General features: G+C 34.7%; 1 protein-coding gene across 1 annotated transcript; it reads right to left on the bottom strand.

The window, feature by feature from the left end:
• Positions 1-160: 160 nt before the first annotated feature.
• LOC149779635 (ribonuclease P protein subunit p25-like protein) lies at positions 161-27,470 on the bottom strand. The gene is made up of 7 exons (XM_089940433.1): positions 27,366-27,470; positions 23,558-23,717; positions 21,752-21,844; positions 15,732-15,766; positions 11,806-11,847; positions 6,460-6,534; positions 161-492 (listed from the first exon to the last, which is right to left on the bottom strand). Exons 2-7 carry the CDS (start codon positions 23,699-23,701, stop codon positions 258-260), a joined length of 624 nt encoding a protein of 207 aa, XP_089796559.1. The 5' UTR covers positions 23,702-23,717; positions 27,366-27,470; the 3' UTR covers positions 161-257.
• Between the last annotated feature and the right edge of the window lie 472 nt (positions 27,471-27,942).

The raw sequence follows: 27,942 nt of genomic DNA, 5'->3' as shown, positions 1-27,942 counted from the left end.
AGATCCTGTACTTCCAAACCTGACAACTGTGTCCACTCTAAGTAGACTTTTCTTCATCCAGGAATTGTTTCATAGCATTGCAAGAGTTGAAACCATATTCTCTTGTTAACTATTGTAAATTCTGAAATGTTGGGGAATTAAATAACACAATTTCACTTCATAATATATAATTCTGTAATTATCTGAAAGCACTAAATACATTGCTGCTTGAGATTAAATAAAAGAATAATAAGTATTTTTATATCCATCTTTATTAGTCAAGAGTTGTTTTTAACTCCCAAATTATTTTGTCTACTTTGGTTCTGATTTCTCGAGTCTTTTCTATAGTTTTGTCCAGGCTTCTTTTTCTTTCTCCTGAATTCTGATGGGACTCCAGTGTGATCTTGTAAAGCTGCTCCAGTAAGACCAAGAATATTTCTCTTTCCTCTGGGCTTTTTGTCGTCAGCAATTACGTCTTTCCAGAATTCATCAAATGAGCCAGGGGCCTGATAACTGAAAATGTATAAACAAGATGGATGAACTTACAATTGTCTACAGCAAAGTACTATAGGTGTGTGTGTGATTTGGATTTCTAACACAGCTTTAACAGTTTTTCAGTCATATCGCTACAATGTCTGCAGTGTGGCAGTTTATAGTGATGTCTAGCACTGGAGCATCATGCTACATACATGTCCCAGCCAGTCACATTATCCTGAAACCTGGCCAACCAGACCTAACACTAACCTCTTAATGCTGAGTGCCTAGTGAGGCAGTTGTTAGTACCATTTTTATAAGTAATTGGTATGACTTGGCTGGGTTCAAACCCGTGACCTCCGGCATCCGAGGCAGATGCTCTAACCACTAGGTCACCGGAATGGTCCAAAGTTCTAGGTATATATGCTGATATTCAGGTAAAACATGACAGTATAACCCTCATAATAATGCAGTCTATGGGAGCCACAAATTATACTGCCTTGCAGTGAGACAACCTTATAATGAAGTACATTATAGTATTCCCTCAGTATAATGCTACACAAGGGAGCCATAGATTACACTGCCATACAGTCAGACTGTCTTATAATGAAGTACACTATAGTATTCCCTCAGTATAATGCTACCCATGGGAGCCATAGATTACACTACCTTGCAGTGAGACAACCTTATAATGAAGTACATTATTGTATTCCCTCACTATAATGCTACCCATGGGAGCCACAGATTACACTGCCTTGCAGTGAGACTGCCTTATTGTGAAACCAACATATAATTAAATATGTGACACAATAGTTCCTCATTATTGGAACTGAGGGGTCTGCTGCCACCTAAGTTGCAATGAGGATGAAATCATTGTCTTTAGGTATTATTTGGTCTCATATCCATTTAGCTGTGATTGGCTCTCCACTGCAGATGATACCTGTTCAACCTGAAATTAGGTACAGGTGGCCAGGTAATCTGAAGAGTCAGTTCTTGTAATGCCTGCTGATGTATTTTCTCATCTTTTTCCAATAAACAAAAAGTGTCATTTACAGAGGTGAGGCATGATGTGGCTTTAGGGTGCATGTGCTCAAGCAGGTCTCTTGTCTTACAAGATCCATGTCAGCCAATGCTATCAAGGCATCAGCAATCACGTCATGCATGGCCTTGTTAATCACCTTGGCAAAGCAGACTGTGGATTCCCATGCATGACCACTACCTGCTATTTCAGCCAGCTAAAAAATTGCTATCAAAGTCAAATCTAGCATCGAAGAAGTAGAAATCATGTTTTGTAATAACTTGAAGATGGTGTGCAAGACATATGTCCAACTTATAAAATAGAGGTCTGGTCATTCTGACTGCCACAATAATTTTTGTCTAAGGATGGTAGATCAGTGCTGAAGGTCAGCAAATGTATGCAATACCAGCATGGAGAGAACAATGCTAGTACCTGACTTTCTGAAAAGAAAACCTTGGAATTGCTTGGGACCCATATTTGTTAGTTGATCAAAGATTTCTTTTAAATTTGCTGACTGTGGAAGAAGACAGAATGATGGCTGTTTGTCAGACTATTCCTTCTGACTGCTGTGCACATGCACTGTAGTTAGAAGTTGATGATAACAACTAAAATTCCGAAACAAGAATCAAAAAGTGTTCATAAATAATAAAAAAAGACACTGGAAGAAACCTTTGTGCAAGATAAGCATGAAATATGGATGTCTGCATTATCTCTTGCACATAATGTTGCAATTGTTTAATATAAAATGACAAGAAGAACCATATATCAGAAATAACAACCCCAAAGTATTCATATATATCAATTGTTATGACTCTAGGCGTTAAAATAAGTAACAGTTGCTGTTGTTGTTGTTGCTGTTGTGGGGTTTAACGCCATTTTTCAGCACATGATAGGCTATGCATGGCAGCCAGTATTAATGGTAGAACCTGGGAAGAACCACCGACCCACGAGAAGCTACTGGCAAGCTTTCTCACATACCCACATTGGCCAAATCCTAGAATCGAACCCATACAGACAGAGGTGAGATGGCAGTGATCCGTAACATATAGTGCTTTAGACCACTCGGCCAATAAGTAACAGAAAGACAGCAAACCATCAATTTTAGCAAAATTCCACAAATCATTCATTTCTCAAGCATACAAAATGAAATTCAAAAGACACAATATTGTGAATTAAATTCCAATAATCCTAACTGCCCTATCACAAGTACAAAAGAAGAGAATGTTCTGAATGAATTCCAATAATTCTGATATCATGATGTGTCACAATGATATAATCTGGAATGTCTTTGAATGAGTTCTAAATAATCTCCAAATAGTGTTTTAATCCAAAATGTCAATTTGCACTTTTTAATTCTAATGAATAATAAATAATTCTTCAAGAATTATATCTGAACACAACTATAAACTCTGATCACTGATTCACAAAGACTGATATGAATCAGAAATGAAATTTTTATTTTATACCTAATCTCTATACATGTTTATTTCACTTGACCAGTGATGCAACTGATTTCCTAGAGAAAGCCCATTAACTTATACATAAAGTCAGGTTTTGAACTCAAATTCAAGTAAATATCTGGATAACAGCTAAGAAATCATGATAAAAGTCAGGTAGGCACAACCCTCAAACACGGACAAAAATTAAGCACACAATATAGATATAAACATCAAAATACCTCTAATAGAAGAATACTCCGTGATAGATATATATATCATGTGCCTCAGTGTCAACTGAAAATCTTGCAATTGGCATATTTCATTATTTATCTCAAATTAAAAGAAGGATTAAAAATTGGAAATAACCCAAAGATATATATAGTTATTTTTTAAAAAAACAGGACATATCTGCATAAACCTGATACATTGATTTTCCAAGTACATTGTCTGCTGAATATGAATTATATCTTCACAGGTTACAACAACAATAATAACAAAACATTGCCATACGGATGGCTGCTAAATTATAAAATTTTCTGTTCATGCTCCCTGGGATCAACCTCCAACATTTATTGAGAATTATTTCACAGTCGAGTGGTCTCCCTCTTACATGGCACCCCCTCAACAATGACTACCTCCTTTACATGAGCAGTTTTATTAGCACTGATGAGTTTGTGGACAAAAGAACCCACTGTGGGCAGCCACCCCTCTGATGTGGCATGTAGTCAACATTTAAGGCCAAAAATGTAAAATGTACCCCTCACAAGTGGCTACAAGTTAAATACTATGTGCCCAGAACCAATATTTCATTTGTACAGTAATCTGATTACCTCTACCAATATTTCATTTGTACAGCAAGGTAAGTAATCTGATTACCTCTACCAATATTTCATTTGTACAGTAAGGTAAGTAATCTGATTACCTCTACCAATATTTCACTTGTACAGTAAGGTAAGTAATCTGATTACCTCTACCAATATTTCATTTGTACAGTAAGGTAAGTAATCTGATTATCTCTACCAATATCAGATTCCCAAGTTGAGGACTTTCTTACTGAAAGAAGCATTGGCTATAAATGTGATATTTACAGGAAAAAGGCTCAAAAATGTTGTGATAGAGTTTTAGGCTTCACATAGCTGTCGAGATTTTCTCTTAGACGACTACTACCAAAAGTAATCATCAAGGTCATAGCATTGTCAACATAGGCTAAATATAGCTTATTTGTGGATTCACATGCAAATAGAAACTGACCTTGAACAAAACAGCGTACCAGATGAAGACAGAAAAATCATGTGACAATACACATATTACTTCCTTTATAAACAAAGCATTTTGTCTACTCTGCACAAAAATTCATCTGCATGATTAAATTGCAATACTGTACAATTAGCAAACAGGAATAAATCATCACAAAAGTTAAACACATAATCAAGTCAATGAAAAATTATTGCTTTAGAAGAAACAGTACATGTTATTTCGATTCAATGACAATGAGGAGAATTCTAGAGTTTTTGACGAAATATCTGATGCAGGAAAGACTCAAATAAATTTTTTTTTTAACAGGTAAGGAGAATATTCTGCAGCAGTGGGAAAATGGAGTAACTGGAAAGAGAATACATTTGAAATACCAAGTGATCTTTTTACCAAGATTTAAATGACATTTCTAAATTACCAGCAAAACAAAATGTTTATTTCACACTCAAGAAATAACGCTACTGTTAAATGAAGATATTAAATGCTTTCTTACTACATACACATACGTATACTTCCTAGTCCTCTGCTGGAAAGGCCACCCATCTTATATGGCCACTCTCCTGGTGCATAAGGGGAGGCCATATAAGAGGGGGACCACTGTTATTTCACTGCACATAGTGAATCCAGTGAAGCTGTCAATTATCTGGTCAAAAGACTCTCAATTTTCATTCCATTAAACTTGAAATGTTTCAATATGCAACAAATGTTCTTGTCAATACAGACCAACTGAAGGACACTCAGCTAAGACATGGGCAATATGATAGGATGGGATGGGGTATGACATGATGTGAGACAGACATGGGCAATATGATCAGATGGGATGTAGCATAGTGTAATGTGACAGACAACATGGGCAATATGATCAGATGGGATTAGGCATGATATGATGTGAAAGACATGATGGGATGAGCCATTGTGTGAGGCGACAGATATGATAGAATGGGGCATAGTGTGATGTGACAGACAGACATGGAAAACATGAAATGATGGGATGGGGCATAACATGATGTGACAGACAGGCAAGGGCAATAAGATAGGATGGGATGGGGCATGACAAACAAGGGCAATATGATAGGATGAGATAAGGCATGACAAACATGGGCAATATGATAGGATGGGATGGGGCATGGCACGATGTAAAAGACAAACATGGACTATATTATTGAATGGGATGGTGCATGGCATTATGTGTCAGACAGACATAGGCAATATAATCAGATGGGATTGGGCATGGTGTAATGTGACAGACAGGCATGGGCAATAATGATAGGATTGGATGGGGCACGACAAACATTGGCAATATGAAAGGATGGGATTGGGTATGACAAACATGGGCAATATGGTAGGATGGGATGGGGTATAACATGATGTGACAGACAGGTATGGGCAATATCATATGATGGGATCGGGCATGACGAATATGAACAGTATGATATGATGGGATGGAGCATGGTATGATGTGGCAGACTAACATGGACAATATTATAGGCTGGGATGGTGTGTGGTATGATGTGTCAGACAGACATGGACAATATAATCAGACTGGACTGGGCATGGTGTGATGTGACAGACATAGGCAATATGATATGATGGGATGGGTTATGGCATCATGTGACAGACTAACATGGGTAATTTTATTGGATGGAATTACACAGGCATGACAATGACAGACAGACATGGGCAATATGAAAGGACACACACACACACACATGAAACAGTTATCCAGCTGTGCAATTGCAATTTGCAGAATTAACATTTCCAGTGACTTTAGACAGAATGATTGATACAGTATAATCAGGGTTCTCCTTCTTATCATGTTTGGAAGGGATGGTATCACTTTACATCTCACATAAAACTGTGGACATTACTCAAAAGCATTGTTAAATTAAACACTGTATGTAACAGTCTTTAAAACAATGCTTCACTCATCGACTGCCACTTTGCTTTCAATAGCAAAACTAAATAACTGTAAACATCGTTGTCTGTAAAATTTGTAATTTTACACATACCTTTGGACCTGTTATTCAGTGATGATCAAGGTAGTCTGCAGAAGTAAAATAATTGACGACAGCACCACCTAAGGGAGGTAACTGACTTCATAAAAAAGTGCTATTAGTATCAAGTAAATCAAAGGAAAGCGAATTGTCCATGGACAGCATCGATGGTGGACAGCATGGTCAGACATCTAAAAGATGGCTGAACAAGAGTTGCAATATATTTGCACATTAGTGTCATAGGATACAAAAGAACAGCTGTTTGCGGACTATTATATTTTATCCACTATGTCTTACTAACCCAGGCTCACTGGAATCTAAGGGATCCTTTGACAGCAAAATGGATATAGCAGGAATATCCTTATTCACTTTAAGCCTGCAAAAGAGATGATGACATATTATAACATCATGTGACAGACTAACATGGGATATGGGATACAATGTATATTATTGGTGTGTACAGATGAGCATACACAAATGTACATACATCTCATTTATCAGTCTCTCATTCTTTCTCACTTTCTCTAGCTGTGGTTACTGAAATGAAGGTACCTCATACTGAGCCTCACTGTGCACTTAAGAGGACAAAATTGACACAAGATTCAGGTAATAATAATAATAATAATAATAATATAATGATGATGATAACAATAATAATAATATAATGATGATGATAATGATAATAATAATAACAGTAATAATAATAATAATAATAATAATGATGATGATAATAATAATAATACTAACAGTAATATAATGATGATGATAATGATAATGATAGTATGGACTTATTACAGATTTAATCTTTAGAGATCCTAAACTTTTTTCAACCTTAGTTAACACATAAGGACATATATTTAGACAAGATTACAAAAGCAAACACCGCAAAATTAAAAACAAAAAACATGCTAGCAATAAATAAGGTAAGGAAAGTCTTAAGTCTTTTCTTGCAGTCGAAATAGCCAAGTTTTAAGAGCTCTCTTGAATGAGATCACAAGTTGTTGTGTCCAAGTTCAAAAGACAATTCATTCCAGATAACTTGTCCCTAATATACAAAAGGACATTTTCTGTAGGACGTTCGTTTGATAGAGGGAATAATGAGAATACAAGTGTCAGAGAACAGGATCATAAATATCTAGAAGAGGTGTACATGTGGGTGAGATCAAATAGGATAATTGGAATGAAGGCAGTCAACAAAATGTAGCATAAAGAACAGATCTTGTTTGATTCTGGAGCGAATGGTTGGCCATTGGTGTGTATAGACTGGTGGTGAGGTTTACTCAGTTCTTGGTACTCGAAGGATGACCTGTCGAGAAAGTACTAAGGAACAGGAGCTTTGGTGGTATCCACTGAAAGAAAGTTGCCAGTGGAGCTTATGTTTCTCAACTCTAGATATGTAGCCTTGAAAATGTTCATGACACAGTGAGAGTCATTTTGAGAGTGACAGCTAGGTTTCATATTGATTGAGGTAAAGGATAGGAATGAGAAAGTCCTTGTGTGCTGATCAGAATGGCTCCAGTTTTATCAACATTCTTCTGCAGCTTTTTACATGTCATCCAGGGGCCCCGAGTGGCTGAGTGGTCTAAAGCGCTCACCGTTACGGATCATTGCCATCTCACCTCTGTCTGCATGGGTTCGAGTTTTGGATTTGGCCAATGTGGGTATGTGAGAAAGCTTGCCAGTAGTTTCTTGAGGGTCAGTGGTTCTTTCCGGTGATTTCCCGGTTTCTTCCTCCACCATTAATACTGGCCTCCATGTATAGCCTATCGTGTGTTGAAAAATGGCGTTAAACCCTACAACATCAACAACATGTCATCCATGACTTTGCACTGGAAATGCACATCTCTACAACTTGGATGGTAGCAACTTCAGTTGGGTGGCTAGATCTGAATATTTATGTGTTATCAATGTACAAATGGTAAGGCACCAGATGTTGATCTATAACACTTGAGAGAGACCAAGTGTACAGAATGAAGAGAATGGTCCAAGAATAGAACCCTGTAGATCACCAAAACAAAGAACAACTGGGCTAGAATGTTTTCCATTTATGGACACAATTTGTGTCCTATCCACTAAGTATGATTTTAAGTAGAGTAGGGCTGTATTGCAATTGCCAAAATATATGCTAGAGGGAGTAATCAATATATCATGGTCTATTGTCTCAAAGGCTGCAACCAAATCATGGAGGGTGAGGAAAGTAATCATTCCGCTATCCAAAGCTGAGAAAAAGTTGTTAACCACTTTCAGAAGGGCAGTTTTGGTACTGTGCCAAGAGGACTGCAGATTAATAAAACAACTGATTAATTCAGATGAGATTCAAGTTGGGACAGAACTTTTTCAAAGATATTTTTATGTGAATGGGAGATTAGAAACTGTGGTAATATTTTAAATTGTTAGGGTAAGTCATTGGTTTCTTCAACAAAGACTGTTTTGAAAAATTCTGGGAATTCCCCGGTTGAGATAGAAGTATTAAGAACATCAGTTAATGAAGGCAACATTGAATCTAGGCACTCAAACAGCAGTTATGTTGGATTCGGATTAAATTCACATGACTTTGGGGAGCTCTTCATCAGAATTGTAAATAAGAAAATCCACAGAGACAGGTTCAAATGCTGTTAAAGGATATCTTTGAAATTCTGTCACCACAAATGTGTGGTGATGATGAGTCATTTGAAATTGTGTTGTCACATTGATCTCTAATAGTTTGCAGTTTGTCATGGAAGAAATCTGCAAACAGGTCCAGAGATTTGACTGGGGAGAAGGTTATTGGAAGCAGTGTACATTTGTTCCTTGACATTAACTATTTAACACTCTCCTAAGTGGCTTCATAGATCTACTTATGAACGATAAGACTGGATGAAAGCCAAAGCCTCTCAGCCTTAGTGTTCTTTCTTACCCATGAAATGCTAGTCATCAGTGCGAAACCAGTGTGACTGCTCCCTTAAACACCTGATTTGATACCACTGTTTTGTGAGGGAACCATTTTTGAAGCAAGTTAGAATAAGAAAATACTATATAACGGTTTGAAGGTATATATGTTAAACTTCTGTGGGCGGTCGAGGCTCAAACTTAGTGGTATTTGACTAGGCCAAGTCTAATAAATTTTCTGTTGGACTAGAAGTTTTCGTAATTTTAATAGTATGAAGGTTAGTAAAGTTGCAGATGACACCTGTCAGTGTTTAATTATGCTATCAAGTGTCAGCTTTAGAAGTCTGAATGGTTGGACGATGTCCATGTTCTCTTGGAACTTATTGTGTAAATCCTGAGATTCAGTTGTTGCACTAGAGAGTTATAAGATAAGAGTTTAGAAACCATATGTCAAAATGAAGTTGTATAAATCTTTACTAATTTGGTTACATTTATACGGTAAAGTCAAAGACATTTAGTCTAAGTGTTATGCCGAGTTTAGATATTTTGACATGTGTGGTTACGGCATATACTCACAATTTCTGAGAAGCTAAATCATCGTGTTATAAATTTCACGATTTCTGAGAAGCTAAATCATCGTGTTATAAATTTCACGATTTCTGAGAAGCTAAATCATCGTGTTATAAATTTCACGATTTCTGAGAAGCTAAATCATCGTGTTATAAATTTCATGCAGGTAGGCAGTAAGTGGCTGCCCAATGCTAACACCACACAGTTTTGGCAAATACCAACTTTTTCATAGTCAATGAGAACTGACGTCACACCCCAACACTAATCTCAAATGTATAAAAAACGATATTCAAACGGTAAGAGGAAACTTGGACTAAAAGACAGTAAACCAGACTTATGAATTTGTCAAACCACTACTGTTGTGCCATAGTCACCACATTACCTATTATGATTAACCCATTCTTTCTTTAAAGAAGTAGTGGGGCCCCGAGTGGCCGAGTGGTCACTGCCATCTCACCTCTGTCTGCATGGGTTCGAGTCTCGGATTCGGCTAATGTGGGTATGTGAGAAAGCTTGCCAGTAGCTTCTCGTGGGTCGGTGGTTCTTTCTGGGGGTTTTCCCGGGTTCTTCCTCCACCATTAATACTGGCCGCCACACATAGCCTATCGTGTGCTGAAAAATGGCGTTAAACTCTACAACAACAACAAAGAATTAGCATCATAGAGACATATATGCTGTTCAAAGGTTCATATCTGTTTTAAAAACCAGCACTGCTTTAATAAAAACTCTTCTCATCCTGCTTTCACAGTATGACAATGGGTACTGCATCAAAATGTCTGTCTGCAGAGTTATTATAAGTAATGACCAGTTTAAATGAGGTCTTTGTCTTTTTCTAGTTTTTAGCTGTTTGTTGTTTTTTTCCCCCTTCTGATATGAGGCTCTAAAAATATTTACTGAGTCATCGTTTTTTACAGTTAATTTCTGGAGAATCAATGATGTTCTTATGAACTTGTAGTGAATATTTTTAAGTAACCTTGGTGGTTTTCTAAAGCAAGATTTATATTTCTGAAATATGACTGCCTGTAATATTTAAGAAATAAAATCTAGATATGTGTCTCATATTGATTTGTGGAAAAGGACATGTAAAGATTCAGAAAAACTAGTAAATTACTCAGTTTACTAGTCCTTCTGGCTATAAGGACATTTTTGTAAAATTCTAGGCCTGGTTGCAATTGATTTACTCCATTTTCTTCTATGTACATGGCTGTCGTGTATTCTAAACAAAATTTGAATCGGTAGTGAGTATTTTGAAAGTGTACCTTCTAATACTCAACGCATCCAACCACTGCTCATAGAATTGCTCTTAATAAATCCAATATTAATGCAATTGACTACCCTAAATAAATCCAATATTAAGTGTAAGTAAAGAAAATGTGGATTCAAAAAAAGAATTACTTTTTAGCAGAAAACAGCTTTTAGGTCTGGATGTTGCTAGGAATGACGTACAAAAACTTTCGTAACAGCCATTTAAAATGAAGGATTATAGAATTAATGTGAGCTCAACATTAAGAACCATGGAAAGAAAAAAATCACAAATCTGTTGAAGAACATAAAAAAAAGATCAAAGTAATTTCATTTTTGAAATTAAGAACAGAAAAGCAGTCCAAGGGAGGTAACTCCCACTCAACACTAATACCTCTGGTGCAATTCTGTTTATTTTTAAAAGTAACAAAAATTAAAAGAGTTCAAGTTTAGCAATTCAAATATAAACAACTTGAACTGCATGAAAATCTTTACATATATAATATTTTCTTCCTGTTTTTTTCTCTTACATTCAGGCTAACATCCCAGACATTACTATAACACTTGCTGCCAGTATTGCAGGGCTTTGAAAATCACAAAGTGCTCCGGGCCCAAATTTGAGTTAAAGGTTTTCAGTGCTTCAGAGATTATTTTACCAGGATTGAACAAATTCTTTACTTATAAGTTGCTGTGGGTTTAATGTCATTTTTCATCACACAATATGCTCTATATGGCAGCCAGTATAATTGGTGGCGGAAGAACCTGGGAAAACCCCAGTAAGAACCACCGAATGCTACTAGGAAGCTTTCACGCATACCAACATAAGCAGAGTCTGAGACTCAAACCCACACAGACAAAGGTGATGAGATGGCAGTGATCGGTAAAGGTGAGCACTTATGACCACTCAGCCACCCTGGCGCCCTAAACGAGAATGTAAAATTAGTACCAACACAAAAAATGTGCAAACCTTTCCAGTCCTTCCACCTTTGGCTCCCAGTATTCCTCAATTCTATGAAGAAAAGAAGAGACATAAATGAAATGTGTTATTATATTCTTTTGTTGCTTCTGTAACTGGTTTTTACTTTAATGTTACAAATTAATGAAACAAAATGAACCAGTGTAAGAAATGAGAACATTGGTTTGGAACAATGTACAAATTCCAGCAAAACACATCTTAGACAATATCAACATACCATATATACTAGTCTATAATGTCCATATATATAAGTCCATAGCATATAATGTGCCTGCAGATTAGGGTCTACGTTGTTTGTTTTACTGATTACTAATAAAAATGTATAAACCACTTCTGCCAGTGGATAATGTGAGGAGAGATCTGGCTATTTACAGTTTTCAGTATGACTAAACTTATATTTGTTTCTGAGATGTATGAGAGAGACTATATTATACATAATGGTTTCAAAATATGTTTATGGTTATGACTATATGGTCTTAAACTAAGTAACAGTAAGAAGCAAAACCAACAAGTTTCGTAACACATAACACATAATTAAAGGTACCTACAGTATTATGAATGAAATTCAAAATAATCCTAAAATTTCTATCACAAACCTAAACGAATAAAGCATTCCGAATGAATTCCTGCACTGAACATTTTGATATACCAATAGCCTTGAGTGTGTTAAAGTACCAACAGTCCTGATGTATCACAATGACATCATCAAGAACTCCTTTGAATGAATTCACAATAATCCCCGAATTATGTTTAGTGCAAACAGTTATGTGAGCACTTTGTAATTCCAATAAACAAATGTAAATAAATGATTCCTCTCAAATTAAATCTAACCACAACAATAAATAAATCTGTGTCTGAAAATGAAACAAGAACATTACTAGGAATTAGGAATGAATCAGTTTTTTTGTTCTCTTCCTTCTACTATTTTACATCCCCATGACTCTATTACAACTCTCTGCTGCAATACCTCCCATGTGACTTATGTTGCAACATACCTGACTTAGTTATCCAATGGAAATTAACCCAAACTGTACATAGATCATTTTCTATATCTCAAACCCAAATCAACAACCTATTTATAGCTCATTATCTAAAAATAGAATCCACAGTCATGGACAAAAAATCAAACACACAATACAGATATACATTACAAAACTATAATCTGTGATTTAAGATAATGTTCCCATCCGGTATATGTACATGGCAGAATAGTTAACTGACTTGGGAGCGTTCCACTTTGGAGTTGTATTGTTTCTCTCAGGATGATTGTGCTGAACAAAGTATATGTAAGATTAATTTTTTTTTAATGTTGATTTAACAATTTAGAGTTCAAAAGCAACAAGACATCAAACATTGTATGTGGTGAGTTATTATGATTTTCCTGATGAGTATTAGCAACTGTGTCCCTCCTGTGAGGATTGAGAAACATGTACTCAGCAAAGAAGTTTCTTCTTGCAAGTATCAAACAAGGAGTCATGTGTCAATATTAAGGTATGTGCAGTCATTATGTCAATTCTGAATACATGGACATTTTCAGCAACATATATTTCCCATGATGAAGCCTGATAATTATGTTAACTTTCATTAATGTTTAACTTAAATATCTAAATTTCAGAGACCCTTTTAAAGTTTGATGGTTTGGTCCGGTTACAATTTATTATCATGTTATAAACACCAAACATTCAGTTTGACTAGCTTATTCAATCTGTTTGTACTTTTTATTACAAAATGTATGAGGGCCAAGTCTACTGATAAAATAGGCACAGGCTCTTGGGAACTGGGTAGTAAATTCAACTAAATGAACAGATACAGTTGCTTCCCATTATCAATTTGTATATAATACTCAGTTAAAGTAAATCTAAAGCATTTATAGCATTACAAGTAAAGTCATCATACTTAATCCAAAAGAACACACTCTATGACAGCATTTACACTGAAAAACACATATAAAAAACAGGCTTAAATTTGCACACAAATGCCAATATGTTTTCTTAATGTGAATGTCTTCTTGGTGTCTGTACCACAGGATTAAGTATAGTAACTTTACTAGTGTTACTTTAGATGCTTTAAACTTCATTTTACAGAGAGAAGTGAGTAAAAGAACAGTAATAAGAAACAATACAATTCTGGGACTAGAATTAAAAGGATATATCTCTATTTCTCTGCCCCACCATACACCTCAGTTGTGCCACTGGAGCTTACAGGCACTCGACACATTATCATATAATACCTGATTTCTACAAGTCACTGCATCTTAATTAATTAACATTATATAAGTATCTTTCCATTCGTTAAAGATATACAAATGTACTGATGTAATTTATTTTGACATCATGTGGAAGCTATAATAAAAAGTTGCCATGAATGTGAAAACTATGAGCTGACTGACTCATCACTCCTTAGTATTCTTTTTATATAACACTGCTTCTTTAGTATATGTAATAACTTATACTGGTACATTCAACAATCATTAAAAAAGTAATGATGTTATTTTGCTTTGAATACAATTTCCCTTAATTCATTTTTTCCTCATTTTCAAAAAAAGAAACAACCTAAGATTTGGGGAGTTTTGAGAAAGTTTATTTCATGTTGTAGATTTATTTTGAAAACACAAAATTGAAAATCAATCTACTAGGATGTACAGAAGGGATTTGCCTTTCTGCTGAAGCATTTTATGCAATACATACTGCTATACCCTTTATCTCAAGTGGACAAGGCCCTAATATCTATTCTAATGAAAGGTCAGACAGACCATGTTTGTCAAGGTATACATAGAATATTTATATTAAGCAACTTTACTTCCTCATTTACCGTAATTCTTTCTTAAAAGTAAGTTCATTTCAAACATTGGTTATCTTTATATGTGTATGTGTGTGTTGGATTTTTAATGTAGCTTTAACAATTTTCCAGTCATATCACTACGATGTCTGTAGTGTGGCAGTTTATAGTGATGTCTAGCATTGCCGCAGACATGTAGCATTATGTCCCATCCAGTCACATTATCCTGACACCAGGCCAACCAGTCCTAACACTAACCTCTTAATTCTAAGCACTTAGTGAGGTAGCTGTTAGTACCATTTTTATAAGTCTTTTGTATGACTCAGCTGATGTTTGAAACTGCTACTGCCTTCAATGAAGGCAGTCGCTCTAACAACTTATGCCACCAGACTGGTCTTTCAAGAATGGAGTGGAATTTTCAAGAAAAACACATGTAAATAAAGGTTGATGATAACAGTTTGAACCTAACAGATGAATTTCATATAACAGTTTGAACCTAACAGATGAATTTCATATAACAGTTTGAACCCAACAGATGAATTTCATATAACAGTTTGAACCTAACAGATGAATTTCATATAACAGTTTGAACCTAACAGATGAATTTCATATAACAGTTTGAACCTAACAGATGAATTTCATATAACAGTTTGAACCTAACAGATGAATTTCATATAACAGTTTGAACCTAACAGATGAATTTCATATAACAGTTTGAACCTAACAGATGAATTTCATATAACAGTTTGAACCTAACAGATGAATTTCATATAACAGTTTGAACCTAACAGATGAATTTCATAATAACAGTTTGAACCTAACAGATGAATTTCATATAACAGTTTGAACCTAACAGATGAATTTCATATAACAGTTTGAACCTAACAGATGAATTTCATATAACAGTTTGAACCTAACAGATGAATTTCATATAACAGTTTGAACCTAACAGATGAATTTCATATAACAGTTTGAACCTAACAGATGAATTTCATATAACAGTTTGAACCTAACAGATGAATTTCATATAACAGTTTGAACCTAACAGATGAATTTCATAATAACAGTTTGAACCTAACAGATGAATTTCATATAACAGTTTGAACCTAACAGATGAATTTCATATTTGAGAATCTTACCTTCTGTATCGTATCTTTGTTATTTGATGAAGTCCCTGAAAAAATAAAAGTAAAAGGTAATACATTCCCAGATAATGGGACTTCAAGAAACAAACTTGAAATAAAGGTGTGAAAAATGTGCCCACAGAATGCAAAGTGACAAAGCATTTATGTTTTGTTAGATGTCCTACTGGATACAAACATCTGACTTGCTATAGCATTAATATTACATTTCATAACATACAGTATTTACATCTCTTTGGTAATTTGACTGAAATGCCATGGCAATGCATAAAGCAAATGTTGACTACATTATAATCTGAAGTAAAAAATGTAATTTTAAAAAGCATACAACTGTATTTTATGGTGAAACCATGACACGTCATAAATATACCTCAGAAAATCATTCCATGATATGATAAACTGAATTACACCATTTAAAACAATTTGTTTAACTTTTCAAACCAGGACAATCAACAGATAAAAAATAAATATTCAATGCATCATACAAAATACAATAAAATTTTGAGATATAATCTCTCATAAAATTCTCGTTTGATATGAAATTTTACATACTGTATGAGAACAGTTGTTTTTTGTGTTTAAATGATTGTAGTCTTGCCAAACAAAATAATGAAATTATTCTATGAGTTGGGAAAATGACAGCCAAAATGAGCACAAATGAAAGATTCTGTTTTATGCATGGAGAAAAATACTGATTTTATTTAAACCAAACTGCAGAACAGTGAAGTGAAAATTACATGGAACTGGATGCATTGATCATTAAGCCTTGTGATGTCATGAGATACTACAGTAAAACCTGTCTTGTGAGACCACTGCAATGAAAGACCACCTGTCTTGAGGGACCAGGTTCTCCTGGCACAGGTTTATTGGTTATATAGGTGGCGCTCTACAGTTTCGTATTTTGCATAGGGTTAGGATTTTAAAGAAAAAGAATTTCCCTGGCTTTCCTCACTGGTTATACTGGCTATTTAAAAAAGACCTTGTATATCTTAGGTATAATGCAAAGAACCTTTAATTCCCTTTCTTTTGGTGTATGATTGATGGGTGTACTATGGGTTATAGAGTATACAGCTTGGCCTTACTTCAGATGTGCACCTTTCAAAAAAGTGCTAGCTCTACTTGGTCATTTTCACTTCCTGAACTTCAGAGGTAAATTGTATAAAAAAGAGCTGATAACTTTTTTTACATTTTATATATTTGGTAATTCATTCATTGCACTTTCAGAAGCTGGTATTGTCTAGTCTGGCAAAATTCATTTTCCCTATTTTAATAGCTTCTATGTATAGTGTACTTTAGACTAATTCAGGCTGATTTTTTAACACAAGGCAGCAGTCATTTTTGTTAGCAGTGTGCTTAAATCATGTAAAATTTCCAAAAGTACAATATCCAAAAGAAATATCATCCACATTACATTAATGTAGCATAGAGGTATGCCAACATTCTCTCCATTGTGCATGTTTTAAATGCGAACTACTTCACCTTACATACGTCACTCTCTCAAAAGTACATATTATCTGGTGAGTGCCCCCATAGTGCTATAACCTGTCATGAGAGACCACCTGTCTTGAGAGAACATTATTTTTTGGCAGAAGGGTGGTCTTCAAGACAGGTTCTAATATATTATACATGTTACATAATTAAATTATGATATGGGCATATTAACATAATACAGTAGTTATATGATAAGATTTTTTTATGTGCAAACATGTAGTAAATGATCAAACGAGAACAATACAAAGCTTTTGCTGCATGTAAACTCTTACAACAATTTGTAACATCTGACCCAAACTACCTCTTCTTGCTCTGACTGAAGTTTGCACACAGAAAACCTTGTATTACACCTACATTCTTTCATAAAATCTGTTATTTTAATCAATCATAAATAGAATCTTTTATTATATACCTAAGCGTAATTAAGACTTATTGACAAAATAATTTTCTTTTTTGTTTCATTCCTATATTTTCGCATGTGAAAATATAAGATTACCCAACATGCCATTTGACACTTGATTGTGTGTGCCCACAAAAGTTGTACCGGCAGCAACAAGAAATGAGTAATTTGTGAGCTAGAACAAATAAACAAAAACTGACTTACATTACAATCATGGAAAAATATTTCTGATAAAGAAATCTGACAAGATGCCATTTGCAGCTCTCTCAAGTTATCTCCCCTTACTTCCTCGACACCCACGATAAACTTGCTGTGATGCATTGCTGAATTGGACTTGCACTGTTTTTAGACAGTGTCAAATAGTTTACAAAATGAGAAAAATGTTATTTACTTTGACGTGTTAAGTCAACCCAATCCTACCACTTTCTTAGATTACGTATATTTATATGAAAAGCCTGTGTAAGTGAGGTGAAAAATTTGCGAAAACGGGGTGGGAGTTAGCGTGTTGTGCCAAAGAGTGAGTTTAATCTTCTAAATTTCAACTAGTTTGGTATATAATAAAAAGAACATTTTCTTTTCTTATGTTAATACAGGATATATATCCTCTTTGTACCACACGATGAAATATAAACAGTAATAATGTTGGAGAAGAAAATATCCTCTATGCATTTTGTTTTCATTTCGAATGAAAATTTCGAGCTCTTTGAATACTATCAATCTTTTGCTTGCCTTGAGGGCTGCTAATCTGAACTGCATTTGAAACGATAAGTCATGCAATCACCATGAATTTTGACTCCTAAACCCCACTGGCATGGCTGTGTTTTGAAGAAGAAAAAAACGAATGCCAGAAAGAAAGATAAAAGCAGAGAAAAAGACCTTTCTTGACTACCACAATACATGTTTGTAACCATTATAAACTGTAAACAGTCCTGCTTAGTGCAAATTTAAAAAATATTGTCCCGCTTAACGTTTATTTAAAAAGTAAAGTCCTGCTTAGTGCCTATTTAAATGGGGAAACAGTCCTATTAGTGTTTATTTAAACAGCAAACAGTCCTGCTTAATGCTTATTTAAACAGGAAACAGTCCTATTTAGTGTTTATTTAAATGGGAAACAGTCCTATTAATGTTTTTTTAAACAGTAAACAGTCATGCTTAATGCTTATTTAAACAGTAAAGAGTCCTGCTTAGTGCATATTTAAGCAGTAAACAGTCCTGCTTAATGCTTATTTAAACAGGAAACAGTCCTGCTTAGTGCTTATTTAAAAAATATTGTCCTGCTTAATGTTTTTTTAAACAGTAAACAGTCCTGCTTAGTGCTTATTTAAATGGGAAACAGTCCTATTAGTGTTTATTTAAACAATAAACAGTCCTGCTTATTTAAAGTATCCTCAGCACAATTTATACAGTTGATTGTCATAGTGGCAACTCTACTTCACATATTACTTAATTGGGTGACAATAGCTATAGTCCTACTTCAACCAGCAGCTAAGCGGGTAAATGTGCTGGTATTTGCAAAGGATGAATTCAGTGGCAGAAAGAACCAAGAGGAATAAGTGGTCATTATAAGAATACATCAAAAGTATAACTTTAGCTTTCATTATTGTACTTTAATAAATGCCCCCCATTTGGAAAATGTAATGCTCCCAGTGGCATTAATTACGGAATATATATATATATATATATATATATATATATATATATATATATATATATATATATATATATATACTAAAATATGGAAAGATGGAAAAGGCTTATATGGTACCATTGATCCTGACCTACCATCCAGACAATCCCAAAGTAGGTAAAATCATTGGGAAAAACTGGCCCATCGTGGAATAGTTGGACGCACTAAAGTTAATCCTCCCTAACAAACATGTAGTCGCCTACCGGAGACCAAAAATCCTCAAGGACATCCTAGTCAGGGCGAAGCTAATGCCAATCACTAATCAAGACCACCCTAGTTAATCTGGCCCATGTCATGACAAAAGGTGCAAAACCTTTCAACATATGATAGAGACCAGGACATTTTCTAGTACAGTGACTAGAGAAAAATTAAACATACATGGTCCCAACAAAATGTGTTTGCAAACCTTTACATGACTGTTTCTACAGGAATTAAACCTTTAAATTTTTAATGTTTCAACTAGTTTATTTCAACTTGTTGTGGATACTAGAAAATATTTGTATTGACCTAGAAATTGATGAGCCATAATCACATCTATTATTTTATGTAAATTTATGTAAGTGCAGATTATATCCCAGATATTTCATTGTTATAGCAGTCATAGGCTATTAAGCAAATTTAGAGAATTATTTAAAAGAAAATGTGCTGGCTGCAAAAGATAATTTTAATATTTCGTGGCTGTCATTTTCTAGTCTTATTGGTTTAAACTGCTTGGTTTCAATGTTCTAAGGTGGTGTATCCAGTAAGATTCCTTTTTATCCTGGTTTTGGAACTCCAGTTGGGGTTGTGAGCAATTGCAATAAGTTTTGTATCACTAAAAGTGTGGCCAGGGAAGTAGAAGTGTTCTGCGATTGGGCTTCTGGACAGCTTCACTGTCATACAGTCAGAACTATGAAGGTTGATCCTTTTGTGTAGCTTTTCAGTTTCTCCGACATACTGAAGGCTACAGATCTTACATGTGATGAGATAAATTACATTCTCTGTTTTGCACAAAAGGATTTTTAAATAATACTCTAAATTTGCTTAATAACCTATAATTACTACTATAACAATGAACTATTTGGGATATAATTTACTCTTACATAAAGTTACATAAAATAACAGATGTCATCATGTCTCATCAATTTCTAGGTCAATAAAAACATTTTCCAGTATCCGCAACAAGTTGAAATAAACTAGTTGAAACATAATAAATTTAGAGGTTTAACTCCTGTAGAAACAACCATGTAAAGTTTTGAAAACATAACCATTTTTCTGTTTTATTTGTTTGTCTTGTCTATGATTTGTATTTGCCTTTGAAAAAGACTCAATAAGAGTCAAAAGCGCACAGGCTAGTTAGATACTAGTTTTGCACTGTTGTTGTTAGTTCATTGCATTTATATATAAATATATATCTATATCTATACATATATATATATGGGATTTGCAATGATTCCTATGCTGTTATAAAATCTTATATTATAGTACCCTTTAACACATTAACCCCTGGAGGTTTTTGTTGTTTTTGCCTGAAATGCAAGTAGGAACAAATTTTGAGAGCTATTTTTGAATACATCCTAATACATCAACTTCCAAGAGATTTCCCATTAACCTAATGCCCAGTTGTGTTAGAAACGTCATTTTTCATTGGCAATTTCACTCATGCATGAGCAGAAGGGTAAAACTTGGGAGTTCTATTTTTTTTTTTGCTTAATGGACCCATCATTTTCATATCGCGACCACTCTTTATTGCAAATGCCTCTTATCCTACTTTTTGCAAATGTTCACCTGTCTGTGTGCAGTTGAGACCAGTCTGCCTTAGATCTGAGGCCAAAAAGCCTAAAATCCGGACACAAAATTGGATTCCGACCATGGTCAAAGTTTGGGCGGAAAAAAAATCAGGTCCCAAAACTTAGGTTTTTCCCTCTGTATTTTGTAGTGCAACTAGAACGTCCATATTATCTGGTATCATTGTAGAGCTACATCTGTCTACCTTTCTATTATACACCCACTTTAGTGTATCATACATGACCTTGATGCTACAGAGCTCAACAGTAGGCTACTACCTTCTGCTGTGTAAATGTGGCACCAGGGGTTAATGAGTTAAATGTACTGGAGTTTTCTTAAATTTTCATATAATCTCATTATATTGGAGTTCAGGTAAGAAACATGATACTCATGTTCTTATACATTAGATTTACATGTTAGATAATTTCAAACATTCCTTTGTAAAGAAGCCCAAAATATTTATGGGGTGAAATCTGCTACATCTACAGAACTACGCTTACATACTGCCAGCTATAAGAAACCTAATCACATGGATAAATATGACTTGCTAGGCAGCTCGATACCAGTAACTATTTTATTTAGGAATTTCCTATTGGTTTTAGTAGTTGCTGGTCTGTGGTCCAGCAGTTTTTGAAAACTGATTGTTAACACTGTCGACGAGTCGTACTAAACCTTAATCTTCCTCTTCAAAATCTCTGCACAGGAGATAGTTTTGGTGATGGCATTTCCAGTTCCATTCCAACTAATACTTCTTATGTTAGGCTCCTAAAAGTAAATAAAAAACATCATATGGCATGTACAGATATTCCTAAATTTAATAAATTTGTGAAAACTGAGTCTGATGAAATTTATACTTAATCTTCCATATGATGTAAATTTTTCAAACCATATTCAATGTAATATCCCAACTGTTCATGTGACACATTTTTCTGTGGGTGTGTGATCTGGAGTTTAATTTAGCGTTAAACATTTTTCAGTCATATTGCTACAATGTTTGCAGGTTGAGTGTTTGAACCCTTGCAAGTCATACCAAAAACTTTTGTAATAATGGTACTAACAGTTGCCTCGCTAGGTGATCAGTATTACGAGTTAGTGGTAGGACTAGTTGGCCTGGTGTCAGGATTATGTGACTGGGTGGGACATCATGCTACCTGTCTGCGGCATGATGCCCCAGTGCTAGACATCACTATAAACTGCCACTGCGGACATAGTGATATGACTGAAAAATTGTTAAAGCTATATCAAAAATCCAAATCACACACACACACACACAGAACTATGGGTTCTGACTGGGTAAGAAGCTCAGCCAATCAAATGCAGCATCACCTATTTAATATTCGTGGATTTTACTCATTCGATCTTAATGATATCAACATATATTTCAAACCCATCAAAACTGAATCAGAAATATGGCCTTCAGAGTGGTTACAAGGTTAGTGTGTGTGTGTTTTTTTAATATATTTTTCCATAGCTTTAACAATTTGAGTCATTATTGCTATGATCTCTGCAGTGTGACAGTTTATAGTGATGTCAAACACTGGGGCATCATGCTGCACACATTCAGCACCATCTCCCACCCATTCACATTATCCTGACACCAGGCTGACCAACTCTAACACTATCCTCTTAATGCTAAGTACCAAGGGATGAAGCTGCTAGTAACATTTTTATAAGTCTTTGGTATGAATCTGCTGGATCAAAGCTGTGATGTTGAAAATGTTAACCACTCAGCGACAAGATCACTTCATTAATATGCAAGATTCAAGCACCATATAGAACTTGTCTGAGATTCTGATGACTGATATTGCAAGTTCGACTGAAATTGGATCAGAAATATGGACTTCAGAGTGGTGACAAGCAATTGTTGACAGATGGATTGACATAAGGCATGGTACTTTGACTCCAGCAACATATAATGCCGTAGTGATGTGACAGGGATATGTTAAACAAGACATTTCATATCCTATTAACCATATGTAGACTTACAGCTCACACAAAAGCATTCTGCAGACATTGTGGGGTTGAATTTAACTAATGATGCATTGTTGTTGTTGTTGTTGTCGGGTTTAATGCCATTTTTCAGCACAAGATAGGCTACACATGGCGGCCAGTATAATTGGTGGAGGAAGAACCCTAGAAAACCCCAGGAAGAACCACATGCATTGTATTATAAACTACTTTATATTACTCAGTGTAACAAGACTAGCTAATCTTCATCCTCTTTTGTCAGTTTACCCAAACTAGATGCAAAACTAAGCAAAAATAGTACAAAAATAAGCAAATTATCAGCTTGAAAAAGGGTAAAGTATTTTAATTAACTGATGATATAGGGACGTGAAGAATAACAAATATTTTGAAATTTGTTACAATTCATTAGATATTATTTTATGTCATTTCAGTAATATTTGTTACTAATAAAGTGAAGAAAAAAATTGGGAAACAATAATGACATCAAAATATCAAAAAAATTATAATTACCTTAATCTTTTTCATTGCAAAGCCCATTAAATTCTTTATTTTACTTCCAGAATTAACCTTCATCTCTACCCCTGTGTCTTCCTGGAGGGGAAAGACTGGAGCTTCAGTCACTTCTTTTATCTCCCCCTTTGTGTAGTTTTCCATCTTGGACTAGCATTGGCTATAGAATAAAAAAAAATATAAAAAAAACTTGAAATTTCAAAATTATACCAATTTCAGATATGGATAAAACCAAGGGTGAAATCAGACAGGTACTAAATGCAATTATAACACAAAGTTGACTGTACTGCTGCAAAAACCTTGAACAAAAAACATTTGGTATACATACTTAGTAACTACAGTCGTAGCAAGGGGAGGTAATTATAATGGTGTCTTAGAAAAGTAACTTTCCATAATAGCTGTATTTATCGTCTATATTTATTATACATAGACAGGAAATATATAACTTGTTCATTTTATGGAAGGGTTTTGACATGGGAGATAGTAGAGTTTAATTCCCAATGTTGATGCGACTGAGTAATGTATTTGACAAAAAACTAATGTTTGCTTTTTTTGATGGGTACTTGTAGGATGCCATTTACATAGTACAGATCAAAGCATTTTTTGTTTCTCCATGATGTGCTGAAGCTAAAGCTATCAAAAGGTACCTGGGTAATAACAAGGGTAATAAAACGGGCAACCAGGTACTCGCTTTTTAAAAATAAAAACAAAACAAAAAAAAAATCAAGAAAATAACAAGTTTCCAAGTTCAGATCAGAGACATCAGGTGACATCAGGAGCAAGTTAGACACCGAATAATGATTTACAGTTTGAGGCTCATGTTGTTTGATTATTGGCTGCTGTGCAACTATCCATTGTTAGACCATCATCTCATTTCCTTATTTTCTATTTCAAGTAATGGTCCATGAAACAAGTCCAAGAAAACTGATGGGTTTCTATACTGTGAAGCCATGTGTCACAGATTCATTATATTTTGACAAACAGATACATAGCAAACCAGTCTAAATTGAAAAAAAAATGGCTTCAAATATTAATCGAAACTGGCTTTTTGGATGTGATTCATGGATGTTATATGACTGAAAATGTTAGAGTAGAGGGATATTGTTAAACTTAAAAATATGTTGCATCAGGAAAAAGACATATCAACAGCACTTTACAAATTCTTAAAGAATTTGACAATGATGTAATACAGCAAACACTATTTGTAGACTTTAAAACAATTCAGCAAAAGCGAGATATGAGGACTAGTTAAAGTGAGTGTTACCATATGCATAAATAATTTACCAAATTTGTTAACTGTCTCTATTCTCACACTAATTCATGTGGATTTAGCCAATTTGTGACAAGAATTTTAACTGCCGATCCAGGTAAGTAGCAAAAATAAATGTATGTTTTCCATACTGTTTTCTGTAATTATAGCAAGTAATAAACAGATTGCTCATTTTATGTTCAGATTGCACTTTTTTGCCACTTATATTAGTAATAATTACACTTATACCTTTCTTGGGGAGTGGCATGTATGAACCTATAACATAGCACTTCTGGCTCACATTTAAAACAATTTCCCTTGGATTGGGCACCTTGGTAACCAATTGTTAGGATCGACAGGTACCCAGTTGATGTTTCCTGAAATTGTAACAGCTTTAGGTGAAGTAGCTGATCCCCTCCATGCTTGCTTAATGTTGAAGCACTAAAGTGGAGGATTATCCATCTAACAACTCACTACTGAGATGCTATGGGCATATGTACACCACTGTGGTGGGGTTGGGAGACATCAGAGTGATTGACAGTTGAACAGTCACTACATGCAGACAGCCACTGAATGATGTCTGTGATTCAAATAACAACTGATGAACTGTCTTAGCTGAATTTAAATAATGTGGCCTACTAACTGGAAATCATGATTAAAAGAAAGTGAAAATCACTAGCACATTATTTCAACTGAATCTGAACCATTTTATGCACTGATCTGATACTAGGAACAGCTTTCAGTTTCCTCTGAGCAGCAAAATTGATATAAATGTAAGAAAGAAAAAATAATTTAATCAAATATGCACATTTAAATTCCAAGTGACAACCACTGCACTTTAAAGTAAAGAACAGAACAGAAACACACAGACCTGTATCATATATATACCAAAATGCTAGCCATATGCTCAGTGCTTACACAGCAACAGTGGTACAAAGTGCAGTAATGGTGGTACAAACTGTCAACAATAGCATGCATTAAAATGGCTGTATAATGCACAACCTTGATCTAGCTTTGATTCTGACATAACATGGCCTAATGTGTTCCCAACTTTTGAGGATATTCTATATAAATCAAAGCCCAGGCAACTATTGTCAACACCTTTGTTAAATTCTGAGGATGCCAATTTAAGATCCCGGCTTGGAAAATGTATCACTTACATGATGCTGTCCTTATCTTACCACACCAATTAGAGACAAACAATTAACAGTGGAGGTTTGATAACTATCAATAAAAAATAGAACTTGATTAAATTTCATGCTGAAATGAAAAATAAAGTAGGAAATCATCACAAGATGATTTGGAGACTAACCTCTCTTGTTTTGCTCTCTCTTTCTCTGATGGCTATCGAGCAATCGCTGATTTCAGCGATATTTGTTTATGCTCAGATTACAAAATCTTCTGCACCATCAATTACAGCTTCCTAAGTAACATTTTTCTGTTAGTTCTAAAATTATGATGCTCAGGACTACAAGAAAGAAATCTCAATATTCAACATTTCACTGTGTGTGTGTGTGGTGTTAAAAGCACTATATAGTTTACATTTTTTGAGGAACTATGTTTAGCTATCAGAACTACTGTGCTGTCAACACATTGCTTTACCTAACATTTTTATGAAAATAAATGCAGTCATTTATTTTTTTACTCAGTTTTTGCAGATCCTGCACATATCTTCCTTCTTCTCTCAAAACTGATGTACTATGCCTACTGTTAACTTGATTTTCAGTTAACCAGTAACAAGGTAGTATTCCATTCAGTGCATTACTCTTGCATATTATGCATGTCCAGTCATGGCCATATCAAGTGGTAGCATGGGAAAAGGGCCTGGCATTGCTTAAAGGTATGATAGTAATTTTAACTTTGTGTAGGTATAAGAAGTCCAATGCCTGAGCTAATGTTGATACAAAATTCATTATGCAAAGTGTAGCTTGAAATATCAGCATTGATTCTTAAATAAGTCACACGAAAAGAGAGAAAAGTGTCCTACCTTATAGGATTATATAGTACACGTATGATCTGAAGATAAATTGAGCCCCAGTGAGAAAAAACATTGTTTTACGTAAACTATTTCGAGATTTGAATAAACACAAATCGATTTGTTTTCATCTTTTGATATTTGAAGTACAGCGATTGTAATGTTGTGTAACAAACAGTAGTAAAAAAAATCGGGTAATTTTGGGCACATGGAAATTAGAAACAGGGCTGTAGATTTTGAGTCAGGTCTTCTGTTTGTCTTAAAATTTTTACGACGCCTCTCCTGGATTTTTTTTTTCTTTTCCTTTTCTTATAGGTCACCTTTATATGGGGAGGCGTCTTACATTGTAGGACTAGGTTCTGATTTTGTTTTAAGTCACCAGCCATACTAGTACTAATATTAGTACTCCCACTCCTACCTCGTGGACGGGGTACAACCACAACAAATCAAGTTGAGGCTACAACATCGTAGTTACAGCTCTACCTGAAGAAAAAAAGTATTTGAGCACTATTTTTGTCCATTACAATATTTTCAATCTATATTGTTCTATAGCCTTATCCAAAATAACAAATAATGGCCTTTACCAATAAACAAAGTCACGTCTCACAAATTGGTGCGACTGTAAATACTTCTCTCTTGCATCTCAAATTGGCAGGTGTATGTGTAACGTGTTTTCGTAAGAGTTTTACATCAGGGTAAGTAACTCTTATAAGTTCCACACGGTCCTGCTAAATAATATGGAATCGCCTGGTCAAACAGTACACGATGGAGCGATTGGCCCTAACATGATTCCATATAAACAAAGGGCAAAGACACGCAATGGCATGACAAAAAAACGGCACATAAATAATGTTTTATCTCATTTAAAACAGAGGCAGAAAGTTTCTCGTGAGTATGTATTTTATATGTGCACATAATAAGTACTAGAAAAAGATAAGTGTACAAAAACGATTCAGAAACGTTATTTAAAAATGATACTGGGGAATATTTACCGTTGATCCAAAATTATATAAAAATATATACCAGAATTAGACATATTTGCTTTGTTTATATGTTGATGGTTAATTTCTGTGGATAAATAAATATTTTCACATATGGAACTGATTTCTACTCTCCCTGTTTATTACTGACCATGCAATGACCTCGTGTAACTTTCTGAAA

The sequence above is a fragment of the Sinohyriopsis cumingii genome, chromosome 17, assembly GCF_028554795.1.
Source record: "Sinohyriopsis cumingii isolate HCF-2022 chromosome 17, ASM2855479v2, whole genome shotgun sequence".
Classification (NCBI taxonomy): Eukaryota; Metazoa; Mollusca; class Bivalvia; order Unionida; family Unionidae; genus Sinohyriopsis; species Sinohyriopsis cumingii.
Note: the sequence above shows the minus strand (reverse complement) of the source record. Positions and strands in the feature narration are given on the sequence as shown.

Bases quoted from the DNA above. Each gene is read 5' to 3' on its own strand.
- LOC149779635 (XM_089940433.1), bottom strand. From the start codon at position 23,701: ATGGAAAACTACACAAAGGGGGAGATAAAAGAAGTGACTGAAGCTCCA. The intron at 21,845-23,557 runs GTAATTATAATT...ATTTACTTTTAG, and splicing joins TTGCAATGAAAAAGATTAAG to GAGCCTAACATAAGAAGTAT. The intron at 6,535-11,805 runs GTTTGCACATTT...TCTCTTTTGCAG, and splicing joins AAGGTGGAAGGACTGGAAAG to GCTTAAAGTGAATAAGGATA.